General features: G+C 31.8%; 8 protein-coding genes across 8 annotated transcripts; 6 read left to right on the top strand and 2 right to left on the bottom strand.

Annotated features, from left to right (window-relative positions):
- Positions 1-1138: 1138 nt before the first annotated feature.
- MHP1 (Mhp1p) lies at positions 1139-5536 on the top strand (the record flags this gene model as incomplete). The annotated part of the gene is made up of 1 exon (XM_064857464.1): positions 1139-5536. One exon carries the CDS (start codon positions 1139-1141, stop codon positions 5534-5536), a length of 4398 nt encoding a protein of 1465 aa, XP_064715770.1.
- Positions 5537-6146: 610 nt separating this feature from the next.
- PWA37_000804 (uncharacterized protein) lies at positions 6147-6962 on the bottom strand (the record flags this gene model as incomplete). Its single annotated transcript, XM_064857463.1, has 1 exon — positions 6147-6962. The coding sequence occupies one exon, from the start codon at positions 6960-6962 to the stop codon at positions 6147-6149; it is 816 nt and encodes a 271-aa protein (XP_064715769.1).
- On the top strand, positions 6178-8835 carry NSP1 (FG-nucleoporin NSP1; the record flags this gene model as incomplete). The annotated part of the gene is made up of 1 exon (XM_064857462.1): positions 6178-8835. The coding sequence occupies one exon, from the start codon at positions 6178-6180 to the stop codon at positions 8833-8835; it is 2658 nt and encodes an 885-aa protein (XP_064715768.1).
- A 785-nt stretch (positions 8836-9620) lies between these two features.
- On the top strand, positions 9621-11051 carry RPT1 (proteasome regulatory particle base subunit RPT1; the record flags this gene model as incomplete). Its single annotated transcript, XM_064857461.1, has 1 exon — positions 9621-11051. The coding sequence occupies one exon, from the start codon at positions 9621-9623 to the stop codon at positions 11049-11051; it is 1431 nt and encodes a 476-aa protein (XP_064715767.1).
- A 2407-nt stretch (positions 11052-13458) lies between these two features.
- PWA37_000801 (gag-pol fusion protein) lies at positions 13459-13929 on the top strand (the record flags this gene model as incomplete). Its single annotated transcript, XM_064857460.1, has 1 exon — positions 13459-13929. The coding sequence occupies one exon, from the start codon at positions 13459-13461 to the stop codon at positions 13927-13929; it is 471 nt and encodes a 156-aa protein (XP_064715766.1).
- Positions 13930-15337: 1408 nt separating this feature from the next.
- Positions 15338-18151, top strand: PWA37_000800 (uncharacterized protein; the record flags this gene model as incomplete). The annotated part of the gene is made up of 1 exon (XM_064857459.1): positions 15338-18151. One exon carries the CDS (start codon positions 15338-15340, stop codon positions 18149-18151), a length of 2814 nt encoding a protein of 937 aa, XP_064715765.1.
- Positions 18152-18621: 470 nt separating this feature from the next.
- On the bottom strand, positions 18622-21264 carry DNM1 (dynamin-related GTPase DNM1; the record flags this gene model as incomplete). Its single annotated transcript, XM_064857458.1, has 1 exon — positions 18622-21264. One exon carries the CDS (start codon positions 21262-21264, stop codon positions 18622-18624), a length of 2643 nt encoding a protein of 880 aa, XP_064715764.1.
- A 987-nt stretch (positions 21265-22251) lies between these two features.
- AVT3 (Avt3p) lies at positions 22252-24393 on the top strand (the record flags this gene model as incomplete). The annotated part of the gene is made up of 1 exon (XM_064857457.1): positions 22252-24393. One exon carries the CDS (start codon positions 22252-22254, stop codon positions 24391-24393), a length of 2142 nt encoding a protein of 713 aa, XP_064715763.1.
- Positions 24394-24846: the final 453 nt, after the last annotated feature.

Below are 24846 nucleotides of genomic sequence, written 5' to 3'. Positions count from 1 at the left end.
GTTGTATTTATCAACGATTGTTCTGACTATAAACTAACATTCTTAGTCTATTTAAAGAAATAAAGGTATTAGTGGAATTACAACGTTTTGTGGTTCATATAAATATGTGTTTAAAGTTTAACGACATAACAACATAAAGATAAAGCAGCAGCTGCTATTAATTAGAGTAGCAAGTGGTTCTCAACTATTAGCATACGTGCCAACACATGATTATATAGATGATAAAGTGCCACGTATCTTCAGGAAAATAGAAGCAATGGAGTAAGTATAACTGGATTTATTATAGATATATACTTTGTGGGCAACAAAGATAGAGGTTATATTTTCTATATATAGATCCAGTAAAATATTCGACTTATTTGAGTATTCTTTATATATTTTTTACGAACGTATTGTTTTTGCTGCATGTATTGTGTTTCTCATATGAAACAATAGTTCTATAGTAAAACCGATTGTCTATGTTTGTTTTGTTTTCCTCACGTTATCAACCGTCTTTTCTCAAGGGGAAGGAAAAAAATTTTGCAAGAAGGGGAAAACACAAAACAAAAAAAAAAAAAGAAATACTGTTGAAACGATCGTTTGACTAAATTTACAAAGGGGGAAATACCAGAGAACATAAAAAAAGGAATTTGGTTTAGAAGAAGACGAAGAAGGAAGAGAAAATAAGGAAACACTTACTTGTTTCAAAAAGAGTATATGATCAATCATTTTTTCGATCTTCTCTTCGCTGCAGGTTGTGTGCCATTTGATGCACTATACCTTCTCTTGTTATGAAAAAACATATCTTGGTTCTATTGATTTGAAAGTCGTTCCCCTACTTCAACTCATTTGTGCGCTTTTTTATAACATATGTATGTTTTGTGGAAACCCTATGTATTATTTTTGATCATTTGAATTCACTTTAACATTCAAAAGCACATATATATCTATATATGTATATAATATTATCTCTTCACACTAGCAAGAAAAATAAATAAATATTTATAAAAAAAAGTGTGTCGTTGTAACACTTAATTTCCTTATTGACTCAACCAATCTCACAATTCTTTCTATTTTTTCTTCTTTCTGTTCTTTTATCATTAATATTGTTATTATTATTCTTTTTACTTATTCATTTCTTCATTTGATTTATAATAAAATGGACTCTAAAGAAACTCAAACATACTTCAAAGAACATAATATCCCCTTTTTGGATGTGGACTGGTTCATCAGTTCAAAGAAAATATCTAAAAAATCAATATCTAAAAAAATAAACGAAAGCATTAATCCAATCGCTAACACAGATATATCATCGACTAATGATCCCCAACAATTATTGCATAGAAGAAATACTAATCCTGATTTATCAACATCGTCTAAGTCTACCTCTACCCAAATAAATGGCAGCAGTCCAAGACAACAAAATGATAACACGTCTGACATCACAACAGCTTCCTCTTTATTCAAAGCTAAATATTTAGACAAAAGTCAAGATAACATAAGGAACAACGACCATACAGAAAATAATTCTTTTTATGTTCCTTTGAGAAGAACTAAATCGTTATCTGCTGCTAGTTCTTCACCACATAAGATGCAACAATCACAAGAACCACCCCGACAACAACATGAAAAAAAATTGGGCTTCTTCAGAAGTTTATTCAGTAGAAGAAAATCTACATCCACTCCACCTTCTCAATTTAAATTGAAACATGATTCTACTTCTTCTCCTTCTTCTAATACTAATACTGATAGGAATGACTCTGATAATCCTTTGCCTAAAGTAAACCCTCTACCTGTAAATAATACCACCAAAACATCTACATCCAGTCAAACTCCAAACATCACAACTCCTCCTTCCGGCTTAAACCCATTAACTAGATCTAAGACCATATCAGACGGATTTGATAACTCAAATCATCATCACCATCACCATCATGGTCACTATGATGGTTCCACCACTTCTTTCTCAAACAGTGTTGATATCTTAAGCGAAACAAATCTAAATGAATTACCCAATGCCCATTCTGATAATAATGACCCCAGATTAACAGAATTTCTAGAATATTATAAAGCCAGAAATTACTCTATTGCTGCATTCAAAGAAAAAAATCCATATAATATCACAAATACTAAACCAAAAAGGGCCATGTTTACGATTAATGAACATTTAGTAGAAAATTCAGGTAATGATGGTGATGATGATAATGATGATGATGATAAAGCATCAAATAACGAAATAGAGAAATCTAAAAGATTTGATGCTAGAGGTAGACCCCTGCCATCTCATCCTGCAAAATCCAAATTACCATCTGCACTCAAGAAGAGTTCAGTCGATACAGATAAGATTAACGATGACAGTAATTCATATTTGTCTTCAATAGATAGAGTTAAAAAAAGATTGGATAAAGTTGATACAAGTACATCCACAATTTCATCCGTTTCATCTAATTCACCATCCTCTTCCAAGAGATTTGGTGCGTTTTTGAAAAGGGTCACATCATATGGTGCTTCAAATGATTCTGGTAATGAAATAGTTTCGCAGGATTCCGAATCAAATGTCTCAGCAATGCACAAAAATCAAATATATCCTAAAAAACAAGAAGAATTTGATCCTTCAAAGGCTGTAACAGTTCCAGGTCTAGAAAATGAAAAACCTCTAAAGCATGTTACGTTTGCCGCCAACACATATTTTAATGATCCACCCCAACAAATTTGTTCTAAAAATCCAAGGAAGGGTGAAGTGGAAGTTAAACCGAATGGTGCTGTTATTATCCATAGACTAACTCCTCAAGAAAGAAGAAAGATTATGAAAGAATCAAGCTGTGGTATTGTAGTTGGTGGATCTGGTCAATTGAAACTATTAGTTCCAGAGGAGGATATTGAGGAACCAATTAATAACAATGACAATAATGATTTAGAAGATCGTGGGAAAGCTTCCATGGATGATACAGATCCTCAAATGAGGTCAGTTAAATTGGCTGCAGCAGAGGCAGCAGCAGAAGCTAGAGGACAGGCAGCGCCTAATGAATTATGTCGTACTATCACCAATAATGAAGAAGAAGTTGTTGTTAGTCAAAGTGCATCTCACTTTACTATTGATAAACCAATGGTTAGTAGGCGGTCTTCTAATAACTTATCATCCTCTAATTCTTTAGATTCACTGTTGTCTCATACGTCTCAATTGTCTAACGATATTGATCCAGATAAGGAATCTATTTTTCCTCCACCAGATTTGAAAATACCCCATGACATTGTATATACAAGATGTTGTCATTTAAGGGAAATTTTACCTATTCCAGCAACTTTGAAACAACTAAAGCCAGGCTCCACAGACCCAATCTCCTCATTACAATTGCGTAACCCACGTCCTTCAATGGTGGAAGTCCTTTCATTCAGTGATTTTATTGGTGTGGTTCCCATTCTATGTATTACTTTAGATGGTGTTCATTTGACTGCTGAGATGCTAAGAATCATTTTAAGTTCTTTGATTCACAAAACATCTTTTGAAAAGTTGTCCTTAAGAAACACACCATTAGATGAAGAAGGTTGGAAAATTCTGGCACAATTTGTATCTAAATGTAAATCCCTTAGTGCATTGGATTTGACAATGGTACCAAATATTAAAACGAATGTACAAAAACCATCAAAGTCATCTTTAAAGAATGTATTACCAAGAATGGAATGTAGAATGGAAGACAGATCTGATATGGATTGGGATTTATTGACAGCTGCTATCGCATTTCGAGATGGTATAGATGAAATTGTTTTGGCTGGTGCCAAGATGTCTTTAACTCACTTCAAAACTTTTATTGAAATAGCCTGTGTGAATTCTACTAGATTAGGTCTGGCATATAATGAATTGTCTAACCAACAATGTGCTATCCTGGCTCAGTGGATAGTCCATTCTAAAGTTACTGGGTTGGATATTGGTTTTAATGATTTACAAGGTAAATTATCACCATTCTGTGATGCATTATGGGATAAGATCAATAATAAAGGTGAAAAGAACGTTTTCAAGTATTTGTCATTGAATGGTACAAATATAGAAGTGAAGGAAAATGATACAAGTGAGAGTAATGAATTTTTAAAGTTACTGAGTATAATGTGTTATTCGGAGAATTTGAAGTATTTGGATCTTTCAAATAATCCAAAGATTTTTCCATACTGCTTACCGACCTTAGTTGATTGTTTACCTGTTTTTGTAAATTTAGTTAGATTACATTTGGATAATGACAAATTAGGAAGAACTGCTATGGTTACATTATTTGAAGCGTTACCATTGTGCAGAAAATTAAATCATATATCTTTGATAGGTACTGAGTTGGATCTTGCATCATGTAAAGCTTTGACTGAAGCAGTTAAGAAAAGTTCTTCATTAATTACCATCGATCTTGATTGGGCCTATGTTCCTGATAACATTAAGGAGCAGTTGTCATTATATGCAATGAGAAATATCCAGAGTGAATTAGCTAGAATGAAAGAAAGTAATGAGGCAAGTAAACCAAATTTTATTAATGGTAACAAAGGAGCTAATAAAGATGATGATTCACAACAGTTACAGAGTATACAAGATGAACTAACCACTTTATTAACTGAGGACTGGTCTCATAAGAATAGAGAAGATTACAATAAGATGGTTTCTGAATTTATCCAAAAAGTTACCAAAGGCCGTGAAAAGATTCAAAAAGTTGTTATGGATTTATTTTTAATCAGACTTCAGGGTGAATTGAATTTAGAGGGAAAAGAAACTTTAATTAGATTATGTATCATAGACGCAAGTTTGGAAAAAGGTCTGAAATTATTAAAACAAAGACACTATAAAATAGCCACCGACTCAAGTTCGGGAAATTTGGCTAATAAAAGCACAAATAATGATGAAAAGAATGCTTCTGATATCTCTTTACTTGAGAATAGGACATCTGTTTTATCTTCCAGCACGTTTGGTAAAACTGGTCATTCAGTGTTGTTGCCATTTGGAAGTGAAAATATTGAAAAGACTTTTAATAGTGCAGATGATACTGTAGATTTTACAGATGAGACGCCATCTGAATTAGTGGCACCTAAAATTACACTACCTAATGTAAATAATTCCACATCTAATAATTCAAGTGATAAGGAGAGAAGTACTATGTATACTGAGATACCTCATGATATCACCAACGAGCAGAAGATTGCATTGACTACGGCAGCCAAATCAATGGATAGTGACCGAATCAAAGATTTCTTATTGAAAAGTGATATAAATACTGTCATTGGTGTCATTGATGAATTGCATAAACATGGATATCATTTCCATCACATTTTTAAAAATTCAAATCGATCTCATGATAAAACAGCAAAGATCTTTAATAAGGTTGATAATGCTGCTTCGCCTACTGAAGTAGATGCAAAATTGAGTGATATTATCCCACAAGATCCAGACAAATTTGATAAATTCATTAACAGCCAGGAGGATGAAGCTATAAGTGCAGCATATGACCAAGTGTTGGATCATTTACAAAAAATAAGAAACAAAAAACATCTGAATATACAGCAGTCTGACGAATCTCAACGGTAGCAGAAATAACAAGGAGATTTAAAATAGTTATCAGACTTTAACTTATATATTAGTATTTATTTAATAGTACATATATTAATGCAACGTTACAGTTATTTATGTATATGTAGTATGACTTTTTTTATTTTGTTCAAAGTTAATAAACTAAAACCAGTAGAGACTAATATTTAACGTAATTCTAGATAGTTTTGCTACTGCTCGATGATTTTCTGTTATGTATTTTCGAACTAAGTAATGAAGTCAAAAGGAATTTTGAAAAAACTTAAAAAATAAAAATAAAAATAAAAATACAAAAAAGAAACTTGAACATTTGAAGACTCAAAGATGAACAAAGTTATAGACATCCAGAATTTAGGGTTCGAGATTCATTAAGAGAGAGAACGATCCCATCCAATTCTATTTTCCTAGTTTTATAATATATTATATCATTGAATAAAGTATTACCAACAAGAGTACATTATATATATTGTTATTATCTACAAAGAATTCATTTTTTTAATTTTATCTTTTATTGCTACTTTTATTGATAATACTACATTGATTATTCAAAAAGAAAACAATTATCCTAGAACATACCTATTAGTATAAATAGATATATAGGAACACCCCATTAATTAGTTTTTTTATATTTTTTTTGTGAAATGTTTTCTTCATCTGCATTTGGATCCAACAATAATAATAGCAGTACCAGTAGTGGTTCAGCATTTGGCTCAGCATTTGGAAACAATAATAACAACAATAATAATACCAATTCACCATTTAGTACTACATCTACTGGATTTGGTGCATTTGGCAATACTAATAATACAAACAATAATTCTGCATTCAGTGGTTTTGGCAACAATGCTAACAATTCAAACACTGCTGCCGGAAGTATTTTTGGTACTGGAATGAACAATACAACCAATAACAGTGCTGCTGCTGCTACTACTACTACTACTGGAAATAATATATTTGGATCTAATGCTGCATCTGGTACGGCAAACCAATCTCCTTTTGGTTCTCTAAATACCCAAAATAATGCCAATGCAGGAACTTCTAACCCTTCTCCATTTGGATCCACTACCACAAATAATGGTGGTAGTACTACATCCTTATTTGGTGGTAGTGCTGTTGGTAACAATAACAATAACACAAATAATTCCACTGCTGGAGCATCTACTTTTGGCAGTACCTCAAATAGCACATCTTTGTTTGGTTCTAATTCAACTGCTAATAAACCGGCATTTGGTGGCTTTGGAACAAACACTGCTACAAACAATCTCAATAATGCAAGCACTATTGCTAGTGCTACTTCCACTACTTCCGCTACCCCATCGTTTGGTGGATTTGGTACCACTAATAATAATAATAATGCTTCCAACACATCTAGTAGTAATTTGTTTGGTAACCTATCAAAAACTGCACCAGCTACAAGTTCTAACATAGCTACAAACACAACATCTACTTTTGGTACTAAAACTGGATCTTTGTTTGGAAATACTTCCACTTCAAATTCAACCAACTCAACACAATTAAAACCATTATTTGGTGCCTCTGCTCTCACATGTGCAACTGCAGATAACAAAATCAATACTACTGCGACAACAGCTGCCACTGACAGTTCTAAGTCTACGTTTAGTTTTGGTGCTGCTACAAATAATACATCAACTGATACATCTAAACCAGACTTTAGTTTTGGTACAACTAATTCTGCTTCTACAACAGAGAAAAAGGAATCTGCTAAGCCAGCTTTCAGTTTTGGGGCTTCAACTACTACTCAAGATGAGAAAAAGAATGATTCTTCTAAACCGGCTTTCAGTTTTGGTGCAAGTAGTTCTACCTCTACAACAGAGAAAAAGGAATCTGCTAAACCAGCTTTTAGTTTTGGCACTTCATCTACTACACAGATGGAAAAGAAGGATGATCCTGCTAAACCAGCATTCAGTTTTGGTGGCAACGCTTCTGTGAATACGTCTATTGATACCAAAAAAAATGATTCAAAAGAGGAAAACAAGCCAACTTTCAGTTTTGGAGGATCAACATCATCTACTAATAAACCAAATGAAACTGGTAAGACAGGATTTTCCTTTAGTGGAGTTTCAAAGACAGAAGAAAAAAAGACAGACGAACCAACTAAGTCAACATTCAGTTTTGGTAAGACAACTGCTAATACTACAATCCCTACTACTACAACTAGTGCTGGTGCAGATTCCAATAAGAAAGATGAGTCTACAAAAACTGATAAACCATCTGGTAGTTTTTCCTTTGAAAATGTTTTAAAGAAAACAGATGATAGTGTTACTAAAAGCACAATAGAAGAAAAGAAACCATTATTCTCCATGACTGGAAATTCTGATTCTAAAACATCTGCTAAGCCATCGTTATCCTTTGGTTTCACTAAGCCAGCAACTGAAGATGAAAAGAAGACCGACAGTGTCAAATCTTCGGAATTTTCCTTTGGAGCAAAGAAAGATGAAGCTGCTGAGAAGAAGACCACTGAACCTGTAAAGACTGGGTTCTCATTTGGTGCTAAAAAGGAAGATCCTAGTTCCACCGCCACAAAGACCGGGTTTTCCTTTGGAGCTAAAAAAGATACAGAAGACAACAAGAATACCACTTCAACTACTGCTAATAGTGATAAGAAAACTGACACTACTTCTAGTACTACAACAAATGCTAATAAAACTTTGAATCCAAAAACAGTTGAAATGAAACCAGTATCATTAGATAATAAGACCTTAGATGACATAATTACTAGATGGACAAATCAATTAACCAATTCTGCTAATCATTTTGAAGCGTATTCTAAAAAGATCAACGAATGGGATGAATTACTTGTGAAAGGCGGGGAACAAATCAATGAATTATATATGAGTTCGCTGGCTACAGAACAAACTCAAAATAAGATAGATCAATCGTTACAATATATTGAAAGACAACAAGATGAATTAGAGAATTTCCTTAATAATTATGAAAAGAAGACGGAGGCCTTATTAGTAGATATATTATCCACTGGAACAAGTAATACATCGACTAATGTCAATGGTAATAATAATGATCAAAAGAGACAGCAAGCTTATCAAACAGCAGAATTGCTTGATGAAAATTTGAATTCGTTATCTTTGAACCTTTCTTCATTAATTAAAGAAATTAATGATGTTAGCAATACATTTAACAAAGTAACTAACATTAATACTAGTAATCAAGATGACAATGCACAATTAGTGAAATTGCTAAATATCCACTTAGATGCCTTAAAATCTTTAGATAATAGCGCCACCCACCTAGAACAAAAAGTACAGACCATAACTAAATGAGGATGCAGCAGTTCCTATTGTATGTTATTAGCCCATTTTAAAAGTGTAATCAGACATGTTCATACATATGTACATCCTCTTTCTCTCTCTCCCCTCTATATATATATACTGTCTGCACCTTATGTATTACTGTATATTATCATAAAAGAAATGAAAAGTTAGTGCAGAACATGAAACCAATTATGTCACCATGACAAACTTTTAAAACTGAAACACTAACCTTGAGTTCAAGTGAACTAGTTACTGGATCCCGATTAAGTATTCTTGTCATTACTGAATCCCAATTCCTCAATTTTGTACAACGCTATCAGGTAAGTTAGGGTTGGTTTAGGGCTTGTTACCTAGGGTTTTATTTTTTTTCATTTCTTTGTGATTTTTTTTCTTTTCTTTCCCTTTTCATTTCGCCCATAACCTTTGATTAATTTGGATGGTGGCAAAAACTGCAGAATAAAGAAAACTGAAAATTTTGAAGAAACTCAAGGATATGGAAAGGTTATAGTATTTGTTAGATGAAAACAATCTTTTATGATGAGTGTTTTTATGAAGTCACATTCGTCCACTATCTATTATACGATTATCTTGTACAAACAACAAAGTGAATCATAAAATACTTGTGTATAATTGTTTAAAATATTATATTGGAAAAGTTGCATGCCAAGTAGCATTATTTATCCTTATTGCATTAATTAAATAATTGATAAGGTGAACGTACAAACTATATAACACAAATAATAAAAATTTAAACTTAAACTGCTAAGATAAACAAAAAAAATAACTAATTAACGATGCCACCAAAGGAAGACTGGGAAAAGTATAAAGCACCAATCGAAGATGAAACAGAGCAAAATAACAAGAAAAAGGATGAAATGGTCCCTTTGACGGAAGGTGACATTCAAGTGTTAAAAACTTATGGTGCTGCACCATATGCAAGTAAATTGAAAGCCATTGAAAAGGATTTAAAAGATATTGAGGCAAGAATCAAAGAGAAAGGTGGCGTCAAAGAGAGTGATACTGGGTTAGCACCATCTCATTTATGGGACATAATGGGTGATAGACAAAGATTGAGTGAGGAACATCCTTTGCAAGTTGCACGTTGTACAAAAATTATAAAGGGGAATAGTGGAGATAATAATAACGGTAACACAACTAATAGTATAAATCAGGGAAATGAGAATAGTCAACCTAATAATACTAGTAGTAATGTACCATCTGCTAATGATGAGGAAGATGATGAGGAAGCTAAATATGTTATTAATTTGAAACAAATTGCTAAGTTTGTTGTTGGTTTGGGCGAACGTGTATCTCCAACAGATATTGAAGAAGGGATGAGAGTTGGTGTGGATAGATCTAAATACCATATTGAATTACCCCTACCACCAAGAATCGATCCAACTGTAACAATGATGACAGTGGAAGAAAAACCAGATGTGACATACAGTGACGTTGGTGGTTGTAAAGAACAAATTGAAAAGTTAAGAGAAGTTGTAGAATTGCCATTACTTTCTCCAGAAAGATTTGCTACATTAGGTATTGACCCACCGAAGGGTATATTATTATACGGGCCACCAGGGACAGGTAAGACCTTATGTGCTAGGGCTGTAGCCAACAGGACAGATGCCACATTTATCAGAGTTATTGGTTCTGAATTGGTACAAAAATATGTTGGTGAAGGTGCACGTATGGTTAGAGAATTGTTTGAGATGGCAAGAACCAAGAAAGCATGTATTATATTCTTTGATGAAATCGATGCTATAGGTGGAGCACGTTTTGATGATGGTGCAGGTGGTGACAACGAAGTTCAAAGAACTATGTTAGAATTAATCACACAGTTGGATGGGTTTGATCCTCGTGGTAATATTAAAGTAATGTTTGCTACTAATAGGCCAAACACATTAGATCCAGCCCTATTGAGACCAGGTAGAATTGATCGTAAAGTAGAATTCTCTTTACCTGATTTAGAAGGACGAGCAAACATTTTCCGTATCCATTCTAAATCTATGAGCGTGGAGCGTGGTATAAGATGGGAGCTTATATCCAGGTTATGTCCAAATACCACTGGTGCTGAATTAAGATCTGTTTGTACTGAGGCTGGGATGTTTGCTATTCGTGCAAGAAGGAAAGTAGCCACGGAAAAGGATTTCTTAAAAGCTGTGGATAAAGTTATTAATGGTTACAAAAAATTTAGTTCTACTTCACGTTATATGCAATATAATTAGATAGATCATTTGTTTAATCAAAGACTTATTAATTCATTTTATTCAACTCCATAGATGCTTACACACGCACATATATATATATATATATATTTAAATTTATTTAAATATCAGACGATAAGACTATATATATATATTTATTGTTTTCTGTTGAGAATGAGCGCCTTTATTCATTGGATATATAGTAAACATTCTCAATATTATATTAAACAGATTTAGTATGCAAAATTATAATAAAGTTCTTCACTTTCTTTCTCTATATACAACATAGAAATAATAATATACAAAGATTGTAAATAAGATAAAAATAATGTATGATGAAATCCTTGGCTTTATATATGTTAACATTCAGCCATTTTCCTCTACGAACAGTAAGATATTTAATAAACAAACTCAACAACTTTTGGTGACCTCTCAACAATTATTACTCAACAATTTATCGTTTAGTGTCTGCTAAAATCTTATTGTTCTATCTATTTTATCATAGAACATTCTATGTCAACATTTTCTATTTAAAATAAGTCATGCATAAACACATAAAACTTTAGGAAAGTAATTCTTATTGTTCTTTATAGATTCATTGTCTATTATTTAGCCTAACTACGTCCTCTTTTGATAACATATAAAAAAAAATCCTAAGAATCTTTATATCTTAAAATGGAATTACCTTTGCTATATTTGGTTTACACATATTAAATGAATGGTTTTCCTTTCGTAACTGCACATGCATTTCAAATTCTTCTTTTAAATCCCATTAAACATGATTTATATCAAGGATAGTTTCAAAGTTTTTTTTTTGTATACAGTTTGTTAACAAAGCTTTGAAAAATTTCTATTACACCACATTCTGTCTTATTTTGATTGAATATTTTAGTTTATTTTTCCATTTTAAGAGAAACAATAAAGGAGGAAGTTATCTAATTAATATCTTACAAAATTCATTAATTCCAATATTCAGTAAACTTATTGTTAAATACAATTAGTGTTTTCAAAATGGTGTCTATCATTTCTTGGGTGATTTTTCGAATAGTTCAATATATATATTTTATTTTAGATTTAACAATTTAAAGAAAAAAAAATTACCATTACTGTAAAAAACTTTAAATACAAAATGTGAAACACAAAATGGTGCTACTGAGAAGGGGATACACTTCTGAATAATTAACAATTATCATTAAAAATTAAGATCTGTATATATTTAATATATTGGATACTGCTGAAACAGGGTGTTCTAAAAATAAATAGACTTAGGACTACAAAACATAGTACGTAAGTTAAAAAAATTACCCTAAGGATTGAAACAATCCAGAGCATGTTGTCACAAAAAGATTATAAAGTATATTATGAACAAGTGTCGTATGAGTCTTGTACCAGGATGGCCACATATATTCTACTAAAAACTCAATAACTTGATCGTAATATTATGTCCCTTTGTTGCTAGATATGACATTATTAACCAACAATCATCAAATAGCTAATAATGTTATTTCTCAATATGGTAAACATTCTGTCTGAACAAACTAGTACTCCTAGTTATATAAATAGCCCATATATTCCAACTAACCTATTTTACAACTCTAGTATTGGTCTATTAAACTCCTGGGTTCACTCTTTAATAAAACACTTGACTGATTTGGGCTTGAAAGATTTGTTTCCTGACTTACATAATTGCACTGTCAAAGATCCAACGCCAGAAAAATCTCAAAGTCTAATACATTTGTTTTGTACTCTTATTCCCCAGAGCAGTTATCCAGATTGGATACAAGAATGCTTCCAAAAACAAATGCATCCCTACGATGTAATACGTCAAAAGCAATGGCATACGATGTTGAACATAGTAATGTCAATACTATTATCAACACCATTAGATCTTTAAAATATAATGGTGGCTACCCAGCTTTTCAATTTACCAGTTATCTTCATAACTTAATTGATCAGCTATATCTAATGGATCTTTAAACTCATGAGTTCCTCTTAAAACAAACTATCCTTGATACGTTAACGGGCACTTATGAATCCATTTCTAAACACATCTTTAAGAGTGATAACCTCTATACGATCAATGATATCTTCTCTTCTAGTAAGCGGGAATATTAATACTATCATCAAGTCTCCAAAATCTCAAATCTAAATTTTTTCTCAAATCCTCAATCTTTCGCGAAAAAACAGCGTTCACCAAATTCAATCCCTACCCACCAAGCAAACGAACAACTCATTGACCACTTCAACTGTTAAACCCACTACAGTCTCTTTTTCCACTAAAGCAAAAGCCAAATCCACCAAAGCTCGTTCCAAGAAGGTTAGCCAAGTTAAGACCCATTCAAATAGCACCTCTACTCCTCAACAAAATAACCCAGTCCATCCAACCTTACTTAGGCCTATTTCAACTTCACTAAATCCTGCATATTATATGATGCTAGATTCTGGTACTACGATTACCCTTGTAAAACATAAAGAGATGTTGCACAATCTTCGTGACTCTCATCCTGAATCTGTTCAAATAACCTCATGCTCCAACATGGATATCCCATACGATCAAGAGGGTGATTTAATTTTAAAAACATTAAATGGCAGACAAATAAAAATTCATGCCTTTTACACACCCACAATTGATCATACCATTTCATCTACTAGTGATCTCCATTCTCACCATCTGTTCTTAAACGAGCGTCTCAACACCATTGAAGATGCTAATGGTGATGTTACAGCAAACATTAACACCTACAATGGTATACATTGGTTATCCAATCATTATATTGTATTTCCATCTACTGCAAATCGTAAATCCGTAAATGCATTAAAAACTAAATTTCCTTTAGATCTGATTCATCGCATTTGGGTCACGTTAATGTTCAATCAATCTATACATCCATCAAAATAAGACCTTCATCTCTCTCTAGATGAAGTTGATTGGTCCAACCTTAACAACTTTCAGTGTCAGGACTGTCTCAAAAGAAAAAGCAGGAAAAGACCACATATTGTTGGTTCACGTCTACAATACCAGCAGGTGTTCAAACCATTTCAATATATTCACTCTGACCTGTTTGGACCAGTAATTGTGGCTACAAAACCTGAATGGTTTATATCGTTCACTGATGAAGCATCTAAGTTTAAGTGGACTTATTTACTAAAAAGAAAAGATGATGCAACGATCTTACATGTCCTCAAGTCCTTTATTGCGACTATTGAGCGACAATTCAATACCTCCATATTAAAATTCCAGTTTGACCGGGGAACAGAGTACACCAACTCTGCAGTGAAAACTTTTCTTTCTGAAAACGGTATTCAAATTGTTTATACCGATGCAGGTGATTCCCAAGCTCACGGTGTTGCGGAACGATTAAATTTAACATTATTAAATGAGTGTCGTGCTATTATGAATAGTGCAAAACTCCCACGCCACCTATGGTATTAAGCTGTGCAATATGCAACTATAATCTGCAATTCAATCTATAACAATTCTATGAGGGATTCACCTCGGTTTAAAGTCGGTCTACTAGGACTTGATACCAAGTCACTGCTTCCAAACCCCACGTCAGAGTTGGAACAAAAAAAAAGATCCCAACTCAGGTTCTAAATGCTGATTCGTATGGCTACCTATTTTATCTTCCAACTAAACGTAAGATCGTAACCTTCTAGGGATCTCTGGTAGCGATGTGAGTCGGTTGTTGTGAACACGATTGTAACATGTGTTTTCTTTATATCATTCTTTTATTTCCAGAAACACGAGTGCTTTCGATCAACGATTAAAAAAAAAAAAAAATTTTTTTCATAAACGAAAATAAAAATAAAAAACTGGGAAGCCCTAACGAAAAAATGGAAAAACGGTTGAAAAATATTAGGAAGCCCTAAGCATTCTTGATTTCAAAAATACGCCGTCGAGTTTGAAAGAATTTGGTTTTTTTCTGTTTTTCTTTTGATGGAACATTCTCAAAAAAAATTTGCTCTTATAGGAAAAGAAGAATGTTACATTTATTTTACTGTATTTTAATTTCTTTTCTTTTTCTTTATTTTTTTTTTTTAAGTTATCTGTTATCTTTTAAAACCTTCTATGCCTGTTGTAACAATAGTAGTCATCATGTGTAGCCAATTTTTTTTTTGACCTGCTATCTGATTAATCACCAAAATAACGATTTGACAAACCATAATTGCTATAATGTTCACTAGTGTCAACAACATTGGAATATTAGTTAATCTTACCGTCTAGTCACTTGTTATTCTTGCACCAGACTTGGTTAGTTTTCCGAATTGGTGATGGTGCACGACCACTAAGTATATTATATAGAAATATGGTATCAATGACTCAACATATGAAAGTCCTCATCTACCTGTTCTTCTTCATACAGTTATTTCTTTGTAATTCAATAGTTGCTTTACAGGGAGTAAACGATAAAAATGTGAGTGATATAAAGAATAGATTAATTAAAAATGTCAATGCCCATCATCTGGGTAAGTTTACCACTGTAGTGGATTTGTTATCTCAAAATGTTTCGTTTTCAATATTTGTTAGGATATTACAAAAAAAGAAACTTATACCATATCTCAATGAATTACACAATTTTACCCTTTTTGCTCCAATAAATTCTGCGTTCGTTGGTGATTGGATATCAACAAAAGAAGATGATATAATTAAAAACTTGGATCTGTTATCTGATTTCGATATTCAGAATTATTTGGTTCATAAGTCTGTTATTACCACAGACCAATTGATAAACTCCACAATCATAATAAATAATCATGTCAAATTCCCCTTCGTATTAAGCAACACAGGCTTCCAAGCAAATACTTTTGTTATTAACAATAATATACGGATAGTGGAACCTGACCTAATTCCAAACATGCAAAATGCAGTCCTTCATGGTATCTCAAAATATATATCTGATGCCCCAGACCTGTCCCATCTAATTGATAAAGTCGAGAATCGTACAAATGATCTATCGTACCACCATTTTAATCAAAATTTACAAATCTTACTTTCTAAATACGATTCGGACTCCTTATTATATAATAAAACTATATTGATTCCTTCAGATTTTAGTTTTGAATCACATTTTAACTCTATAGAATTAAATTATTTGTTGAATAGATACAATAAATTGGATGGTTTGGATCCCTTGATACAAAATAATTGGTATAAAGACATTGAGTTTCTGTTCAATAATCTTATTATTGATCAAATAATAGGTGGGTCTGTTGATCTTGTCACGCATAACAAAAACAATAAACTGCTACATATAGAAAACCAAGAGAAAGGTCATCAATTAATCCTAAATCATAAAGATAAATCCATTACTCAATTATCTAACCAGAGGTTCAACTCTGGAATAGCCCATTTTTTCGATGATATTGATTTTTTAAACTCATCGATAACTTTTAATGCAGAGAAATATTTACATGGTTTAAATTGCTCTGGATTCGTCAGAGAGATTTATTTTAGAGGGTTAGAGAAGTTCATTCTCAATAAAAATAACAATATGCCAATTACGATCTTCTTACCACAAGCATCCTTGAATGATGAGATTGAATTTACAAAGTCTACACTGTTATACCATTTCACTGAGACAGAAATATTATTAGAAAGAGATTTCCCAACTTTAAGCAAAAAGGAGGTTTATAACAGATTCTATAATTCATCATTTTGTTCTGCAAATAAAAAACTTGGTGGGAACTGTCAAAAATTGAAAATTACTAAATCTGATGAAGGTTACACAATAAATGATAAATTCCATATATTATATTCTAAACCATATAAGATTGGCAATACATCAATATACATCATAGACAATGATCTATCATTACCAAATGACTTAATTTTTTCTTTACCTCCAAGTCTAGATACATGTTCCAAATCTATCTCATTCCTAAGAAAATTGAATTATTTAGAATTGAAACCAAATCATGAGGGTTATACAGTGTTTCTACCATGTTTCAATTCTTGGGATTCTATGGGTCTTAATTATAAATATATTGACGCCAATATTACCGCCACACGATTAATTTTACAAAATTTTATCATTAATGGTTTATATTACACTGAATCACAAGATTTAACAATCATGAATACTACAACCCTTATGCATGTACCGGTATCTGTAACTTTTAATAATAGTAATAGTAGCAATAATCCGTCTGAGATTGAAGTAAATATCAGCTCTTTACGAGATAATTTAATTATTTATAAGGATTCAGATATAATTTTCAACCAAGGAGTTATTCATCCAACATATAATGTAGAATATCCAAAAGATTTAAAAATATCATTAATAGATTTATTGAAAACTTCTGGGAACCACAAATTTTTAAATCTATTGGAAAAATTACCAAATTTTGAAAATATTTTCCAAAATTCAAAGACATCCTTTTCTATCTTAGTTCCAAGTCTATCATCGTTTGATCATTCAAATATTAATGCAAATTATTCTAAATTGGAGGAATTTTTTAAATTGCATATTATTCCAGGTAATGAAACGGTAAACATTTTGAATTGTAATAATCAATTCAATACTTTACTTAATGAGAAATTGGAATGCAAAAGATATTCGCAGATTGACCAATATATTAAGATTAGCAATGGTACAAGTAACGAAGTTAGAATATTGAATAAAGGTTGTTCTACAGAAAACTCACAACAGGCATGCGTCTTTTTAATTGATAGACCATTATCTCTAGATTGGATCAATAAAGAGAAATATAATTTGAATTTACCTATTGTGGCTGTTGCATTTGGGGTGGTGTTCGGTGTTATCATGTTCTTAATCTTTGTTTGTTGTTTACTGGTGGCCAGAGTATCTAGAATAACACCGATAAATTCTATTACAGATATTACTGAAGCAAGGAACGAAAATAGCAATAGTAATAATAATAACGATCACAGGAATACTGACAATAACTCCAATTTGTATGATTTAGAACATCCATTATTGACCAAATATGAAAGAGAGAGATCTGGAAAATATCGTTCTATCGGTTCAACTTCTAAGTTATTAAACGTTATTGATAATTCAAGCATGAACAAAACTAACAGTAGTAGTCAAGTTAACTTCAATGAAACTGCATATTCAACAAACTCTATATCTAACCCAATCCATGTACCTAAAAAATAGAATATTTGACTTTTATCTAATATATCCCAATTTTAGCGTTTTGTAATTGTAATTATTTTTTCCTTTCCATGTTATTTTCAGAATACTAATGCTGGCACTAGTAATCTGAATCATCGAAAAATAGAAATGTGCATGCATGCATCCGTTAAGTAGAATAATTATATAACACACCATATATTAGAGATTAGAATCATACATTATATATTGTAATATTTATACACTAATAGCCAATCATACTAATTATTTTTTATTCAGTGAGGAAAGTGTTGTATATACATGGATATACATTTGTAAGTGTAAATATAAAGATAGAGGAGAGATCGATAAGAAAGATCTTAAAATAAAATTATTATGTTCAATCATGAATAACAAGCAGCCCCAAACAGATCGAAGATATCTATTAGAAAAAAGATGGGAGATTAATAACTTTGAATAAAATAATAATAATAATAAAGGGTACGAAAATTCACTTATAATATATTATTTACAAGACTAGCAGCTTTTTTATAAGTTTGTAAAAGATGTTCACAATTGGCTCTCTCCTGAGTTAAAGTTTCATCTTCTTTCAACAAATCATCCATAATAGAATCTTTATAAAGTTCAGTAACTAACCTATTATGAATAGATTCTTTACAATAGTTTACAAGTAAACACATGATAGCCTTTGGAACTTGATCTTGAATCATTTCTCTAACAATATCAAAATATGATATAATTAATCTTCTAATTAATTCACATTCTAATTCTTCTCTTTCAGTTAGTTGACTAGACGGATCATCAAAAGAATTTTCATTTATAATATATTCATTAGGTGCATTTCCGCTACTATTAACATTATTAATATTAATATCGTCAAGAGTTAAATTATTAAAGATCGAACCATCTTCCACCTTAGTTTGTTTTGAAAATTCAATATCATTCTTGGATTTAATATTAGATGTAAAACTATTGCCTTTGTTATTGTTAGACACACTCTCTTTATCTTTACCAAAAAAATAATTTAAAAATGTTTCCTTATCTGAATTATTATTCGTGAGAGTAGAACTATAATTTGAAGACAAATCACTTTTTTCTGTGTTAATAATATTTTTCATATTGGTATAATCAAAAGTATCCTTATTGATAATGCCTTTATTAATTTGACTATTAACAGGCTTTACATCAGATTGTGAATGATTCAATAAAGATGAAGATACTCCATTAATTAAATTAGTATCATCTAAAGTTTGATTTCTATTTTGTAATAAGTTATTATTATTATTATTATTAGTAGTAGTAGTATTATTGATGGGATTGTCGGTATTGTTATTATTATTACTTATTTGGTTCAAATTCGAATTTTTTTGAAAACTTTTTCTTTGTTGCAATTCTCTCTGTTTTAAAATATCGGTCATTACTTCTGTAGTACTTAAAAACCTTGGATGATTAGTATTTATATATGCTCTATGGATCTCAATCAAGGAATCCACATAATTAAAAGTGGGGACTAATCTTTCTCTCAATAAATCACTAACTACATCAGTTAAACTGTTTTGCAAATTAGGGTATCTAGCCAATTCTGAATTGCTTGAATTATGACAAATTTTCATCAATTCTTCGAATACCAATTCAACACAACGACGTGATGGATCCAATAATAATTTAATCTGTGGTTTAACTAGAAGATCAAACGCCAATTCTGGCACAAACAAAGTAGCACGAGGGCCTGTAGAGTTTCTTATGGCAGTCTTTATATCCAAAGTTGTCAAATTGGAAGTTGGATTCAAAGTCTGTAAAGATTTACCAAATATATTATTATAGATATAATATATCCTTGCACCACCACAAAGCTCCTTTGTATTGATATCGATAACATTACCATCAATTGAGGAAATGAAATTTTTAGCAAAAACGTTTATTAATTGTAAGATGATCCCCGCCTTGTTAGCCCTTGAGTTAATAGATTCAGTATCAGTTGATAGGGAACCACCATATGATATCAAATCCTTCTCGGTCTGTGTAATTAAATTGTTCAGTTTGGTCTTGATCTCTGGCAATTTTTCTTTAATGTGGTTCATCAAAGTTTTATTCAACAATTTCGCCAAATAACGGGTCCCACACTTATCTGCAATAGATCTATATATTGGATGTCTTTTAAAATAATGGTCTTCATTATCTAGAGACTCTTTAACAGTGACATTCAGTTGGATATCCTGTTGTGAACGATTAACCACACCAACAAACCCTAATTTCAAAGGGTAAACTTTCCCCAAAAGAATATCTAAGGCATGGGTCCCCGAATCCATTAGATCTAGTTTAGTAATAACACCGATAGTTCTTTGGCCTCTTGGATCGACTTCTTTAGCCAACTTCAAGGATTCAGAGTTGACGAGATCCACATTAGCTGGGGTGACTGCCAAAATCAAACAGTTAGGGGCAGCGACATAGTCTCGAATAAGATTATTAATTTGTCTTTCGATATCATGTGGCTGGTCACCTATGGGGACTTTAGTTATACCTGGTAAATCCACCAAAGTCAGATTGAGAACATGTGGGGAAAAAATCTTTAAATTTATAGGGATCTTACTGATTCCTTTATTTTTGCCTGCTATTCTTGTTGTTTCAAATTCGATCTCTTTCCTAATTTCATCGAAATCACAAAATTTCTGACCAGGTTTGTGTAAAAACTCTCCCCATTCTTCGATAGTACCTTCAACTTTACCATTCTTAACATCATCATCACCAGTAGAAAAAGAGGAGGAGAATGATGAAAAGTTATTATTATCGTTATTATCGTTATTATTGTTATTATTATTATTACTATGACTACCGCTACTGTTAGAGTTAATATTTTTAATGGTTGACTCATTATAAAGAGAAGAAGATGAGGAAGAGAAAGATGGAATTTTAGATGGAATATTATTTAATTGTAATACCAAAGGTCTTCTAGTAACGATACCTGTACCCCTTGGTAAGAAATCTTTACCGACCAAAGTCTCTAAGATAGAAGATTTACCAGAAGACTGTGAACTAACCACAGCCAAAATGGGTAAATCTAAGGAGTCTACTCCTGAGGAATAGATAACGTCTTGTAATTTATTTACAGTCGGAATTAAATCTTCTAGACTTGCCATATTTTCTTTTTTTAGATTAATATATGTCAGATAATCTGATATAAAATAAAGAAGAGATCGAGAAGAAAAGTAGAGAAGGAGAAACAGAAGGGAGAGGAGAATTTAAATAAACTAGGAGGAGATATTATATCGAATAAATAGAATTCTATTTCGAAGTAACTGTATAAGTGGAAAAACAATGGAAGAATATGAACAAAAATAAACCAAACAAAGGAGAATAGTAGTACGTCTGTAAGCAAATAAAACCAAATAGACAAACAAATAATCAATCAAACAAATAGTAGCCCACTTGAGCCAAATGTATGTTAAAAAAAACCCAATTGTTCCTATCTGTAATGTATTTTATCTGTTCAAAAGAATATAGATACAGCAATTAAGATGAGATTTACTTCTATAGCCTTGATTCTTTTTTTTTCTTCGTGTTTGATCTGTTTGACTATTCACAAAAAGAAAAGAAAAGAAAAACAAAATTGGGTGTCTGGATGAAACTCACGTGACTCAACAGCACGTGACATTAAAGCACGTGATGTCCGCCCAGACACTCAATTTTGTTTTTCTTTTCTTTTCTTTTCTTTTTCCTTTTTTTTTTTTTTTTTTTTAACAGTTAATTATTGTAGTTATCATTGTTATTATTACGATTATTATTAGTAGTAGCGTACAACTTCAAAGAATTCAAGGGTATTCTGTTTAGACATATTGGTTGGTCCATTAGTGTATTGGTTGTCCTAAATAGTGAAATTTTATCTTTAATAATAACGACAGCAGCATCGTCATTATCATCATCTATTTTAGGATATTATTTAATTTTAGTGTCCGCTAATTCTAGTCGATGAATATTGGCATAAGATATTAGAGTGACCGAGTGTGCTTTTTCTTATCTACTATCATTATCAATATAAATATTAATATTAGTACCATCGTTATTTATTCAGTGATAGATAATTTATTGTTAATGGATTCTATTTTCCGTTCTTGTTGTGTAAAAAAATGTCAATCAATATCAAAAACCCTGATCCAAAAACCATAAACGCCGTTTCACGTCATTTGAATGATAATATTGAAAACAGTTTACAAACACCTGGTGGTGATATCACAAGAGATTTATATAAATGGGTACAGGATAATAATAACAATAATGTGAGTACTCTAAATAACAATAACATAAATAATATTCCAGATTCTTGTAATAGTCAATCTTCAAGACCAAGCAATACCAATATTAACAATAACAATAACAACGTTACCAGTGATAATTTAACAAACAATGGTACAACCAACCTTAATTCCTATAGAAAAAGATCGATGAGTTTTTCAGCTATATCAGGCAATTCAGAGTTTTTCAATAATATGATACTCATGCCGAATTCAAGAACACACTCGATTGATCAAAGTTCGATGAACAATAACCATAATAATAATAATAATTCTGTTAATAACTCCAACAATAGTACAAATATGAATCTCAATAATCCTTTGATTATGACACATGAAGAAATCAGAGCTCCTGGTGGGTTTAGAAGATCTTTCATTATACACAAAAGAAGAGGTAAGCCTTTGTCTCAGGTTAAACCAAACTTTATAACAAGAAATTTTATAGAATTTCTAACTTTATACCCACATTTTGCTGGGGAAGATCTTTCAGAGAGTGAAAATGAACACGAAGAAGAAGAAGAGGAGGAGGAGGAGGAAGATGAAGTTGAGACAAGATTAGGCGTTCATACTCGTTTTAATGTCTCTCCTGAAGACTTAGAAGAAGCTATTGAATCAGAAACTGAAAGCTCTTCTCTGTTACCAAGAGATGAAAGAACATCATATTTGAAACAAAGATATATTATTCCTATGATCACTAACACAAAATCTAATCCTGTTAACAGGACTAAGAAAGTTTCAAAACATAAGGCGTCAACATTAAAGACAATTTTACTTCTACTGAAATCTTTCGTTGGTACAGGTGTCCTCTTCTTGCCAAGAGCATTCCATAACGGTGGTTGGGGGTTTAGTTCTTTATGTTTATTATTTTGTGCAATTTTATCATACTATTGTTTCATCCTATTGATTATTACCAAGGATAAAATTGGTGTGAATGGATATGGTGAAATGGGGTTAAAATTATATGGTAATAAAATGAAGTTATTGATTTTGCAATCTATTGCACTATCACAAGTAGGCTTCTCTGCTGCGTATACTGTTTTTACTGCCACAAATATGAAAGTTGTTATAGATGGATTATTTAATCTTACCGATGGCAATGATAGTAACTCAAACGGTTCCAACTCCCTAAGTTTATCTTTTTATATATGGTTGCAAGCTTTAATCTTCATCCCATTGGCTTTAACTAGAAATATTGCTAAATTAAGTGGAACTGCACTTATAGCAGACTTATTTATCTTATTAGGACTTATTTCCGTTTACTATTATTCAAGCTATTATGTAATCACCAATGGAATTCAATCACAGGCAATGGTGTGGTTCAATAAATCGCAATGGTCTTTATTTATCGGTACTGCAATCTTTACATTTGAAGGGATAGGATTGTTGATCCCAATCCAGGAGTCCATGAAGAGTCCAGCCCAATTCCAATCAACTTTATCTGGTGTTATGGTAGTAGTCACTATCATTTTCATATCGTGTGGTCTAATTTGTTACTGTGCATTTGGTTCAAATGTAGAGACCGTGGTATTGTTGAATTTTCCACAGAATACATATTATACAGCAATAGTTCAACTGTTATACGCCCTAGCTATTCTTTTATCAACACCTTTACAGATGTTTCCTGCCATTAGAATCTTGGAACATTGGACATTTCCCTCATCTTTGTCTGGGAAATATAACCCACGTGTCAAATGGTTAAAAAATTATTTTAGGACAGGTGTTGTGATAGTCACAATAGCGATTGCATGGGTTGGTGCTAATGACTTAGATAAATTTGTGTCCCTGGTTGGATCATTGGCATGTATACCGTTAATCTATATTCATCCGCCACTCCTACATTTTAAAGCCTCTCGACAGGAAGAACAGAATCCAAACAAACTATTTCTTCTTTTGGACTTATCAATCTGTATATTTGGGATTATCATCATGCTCTATACCTCATGGCAGACCATTAGCCTTTGGATATTTTCACAATAAATGACTTTTTTGCATTATCTCTTAGCAATATCATATCATATTGTTCATTGTCTGTGTATATACATATCATTATCTAAACATATTTTTCATTTTTTTACATCTAAATATTCAGATAATAAATAAAACCAAAGGATAAGGGACATTGTCCATCTTTAATTAAATATGACTTGTGATATGTTCTAATGATAAGATGGTTTGGCATTAGAATCGTTATAACTGCACAGTTTCCTTTTTCAGATATCATTTCCTATTTTGGTAGTTTCCTTATGAAAAAAATTTTTTTTAACTAAATTGAATAAAAAAAACTTCGATGGATTTTGTTTGTAAAGAAACAGGAAACAAGAAAAAGAGAGATGGAATATATCTGTATATGTGGGTGTGTATGTGTATGCTCCAAGAAGTAAGTTAATTTAATATTACATAATAGATTGGTCTGCGAGATACAAGTTTACA

Source organism: Arxiozyma heterogenica (genome assembly GCF_036370985.1).
Source record: "Arxiozyma heterogenica strain weizmannii chromosome Unknown scaffold_13, whole genome shotgun sequence".
Classification (NCBI taxonomy): Eukaryota; Fungi; Ascomycota; class Saccharomycetes; order Saccharomycetales; family Saccharomycetaceae; genus Arxiozyma; species Arxiozyma heterogenica.
Note: the sequence above shows the minus strand (reverse complement) of the source record. Positions and strands in the feature narration are given on the sequence as shown.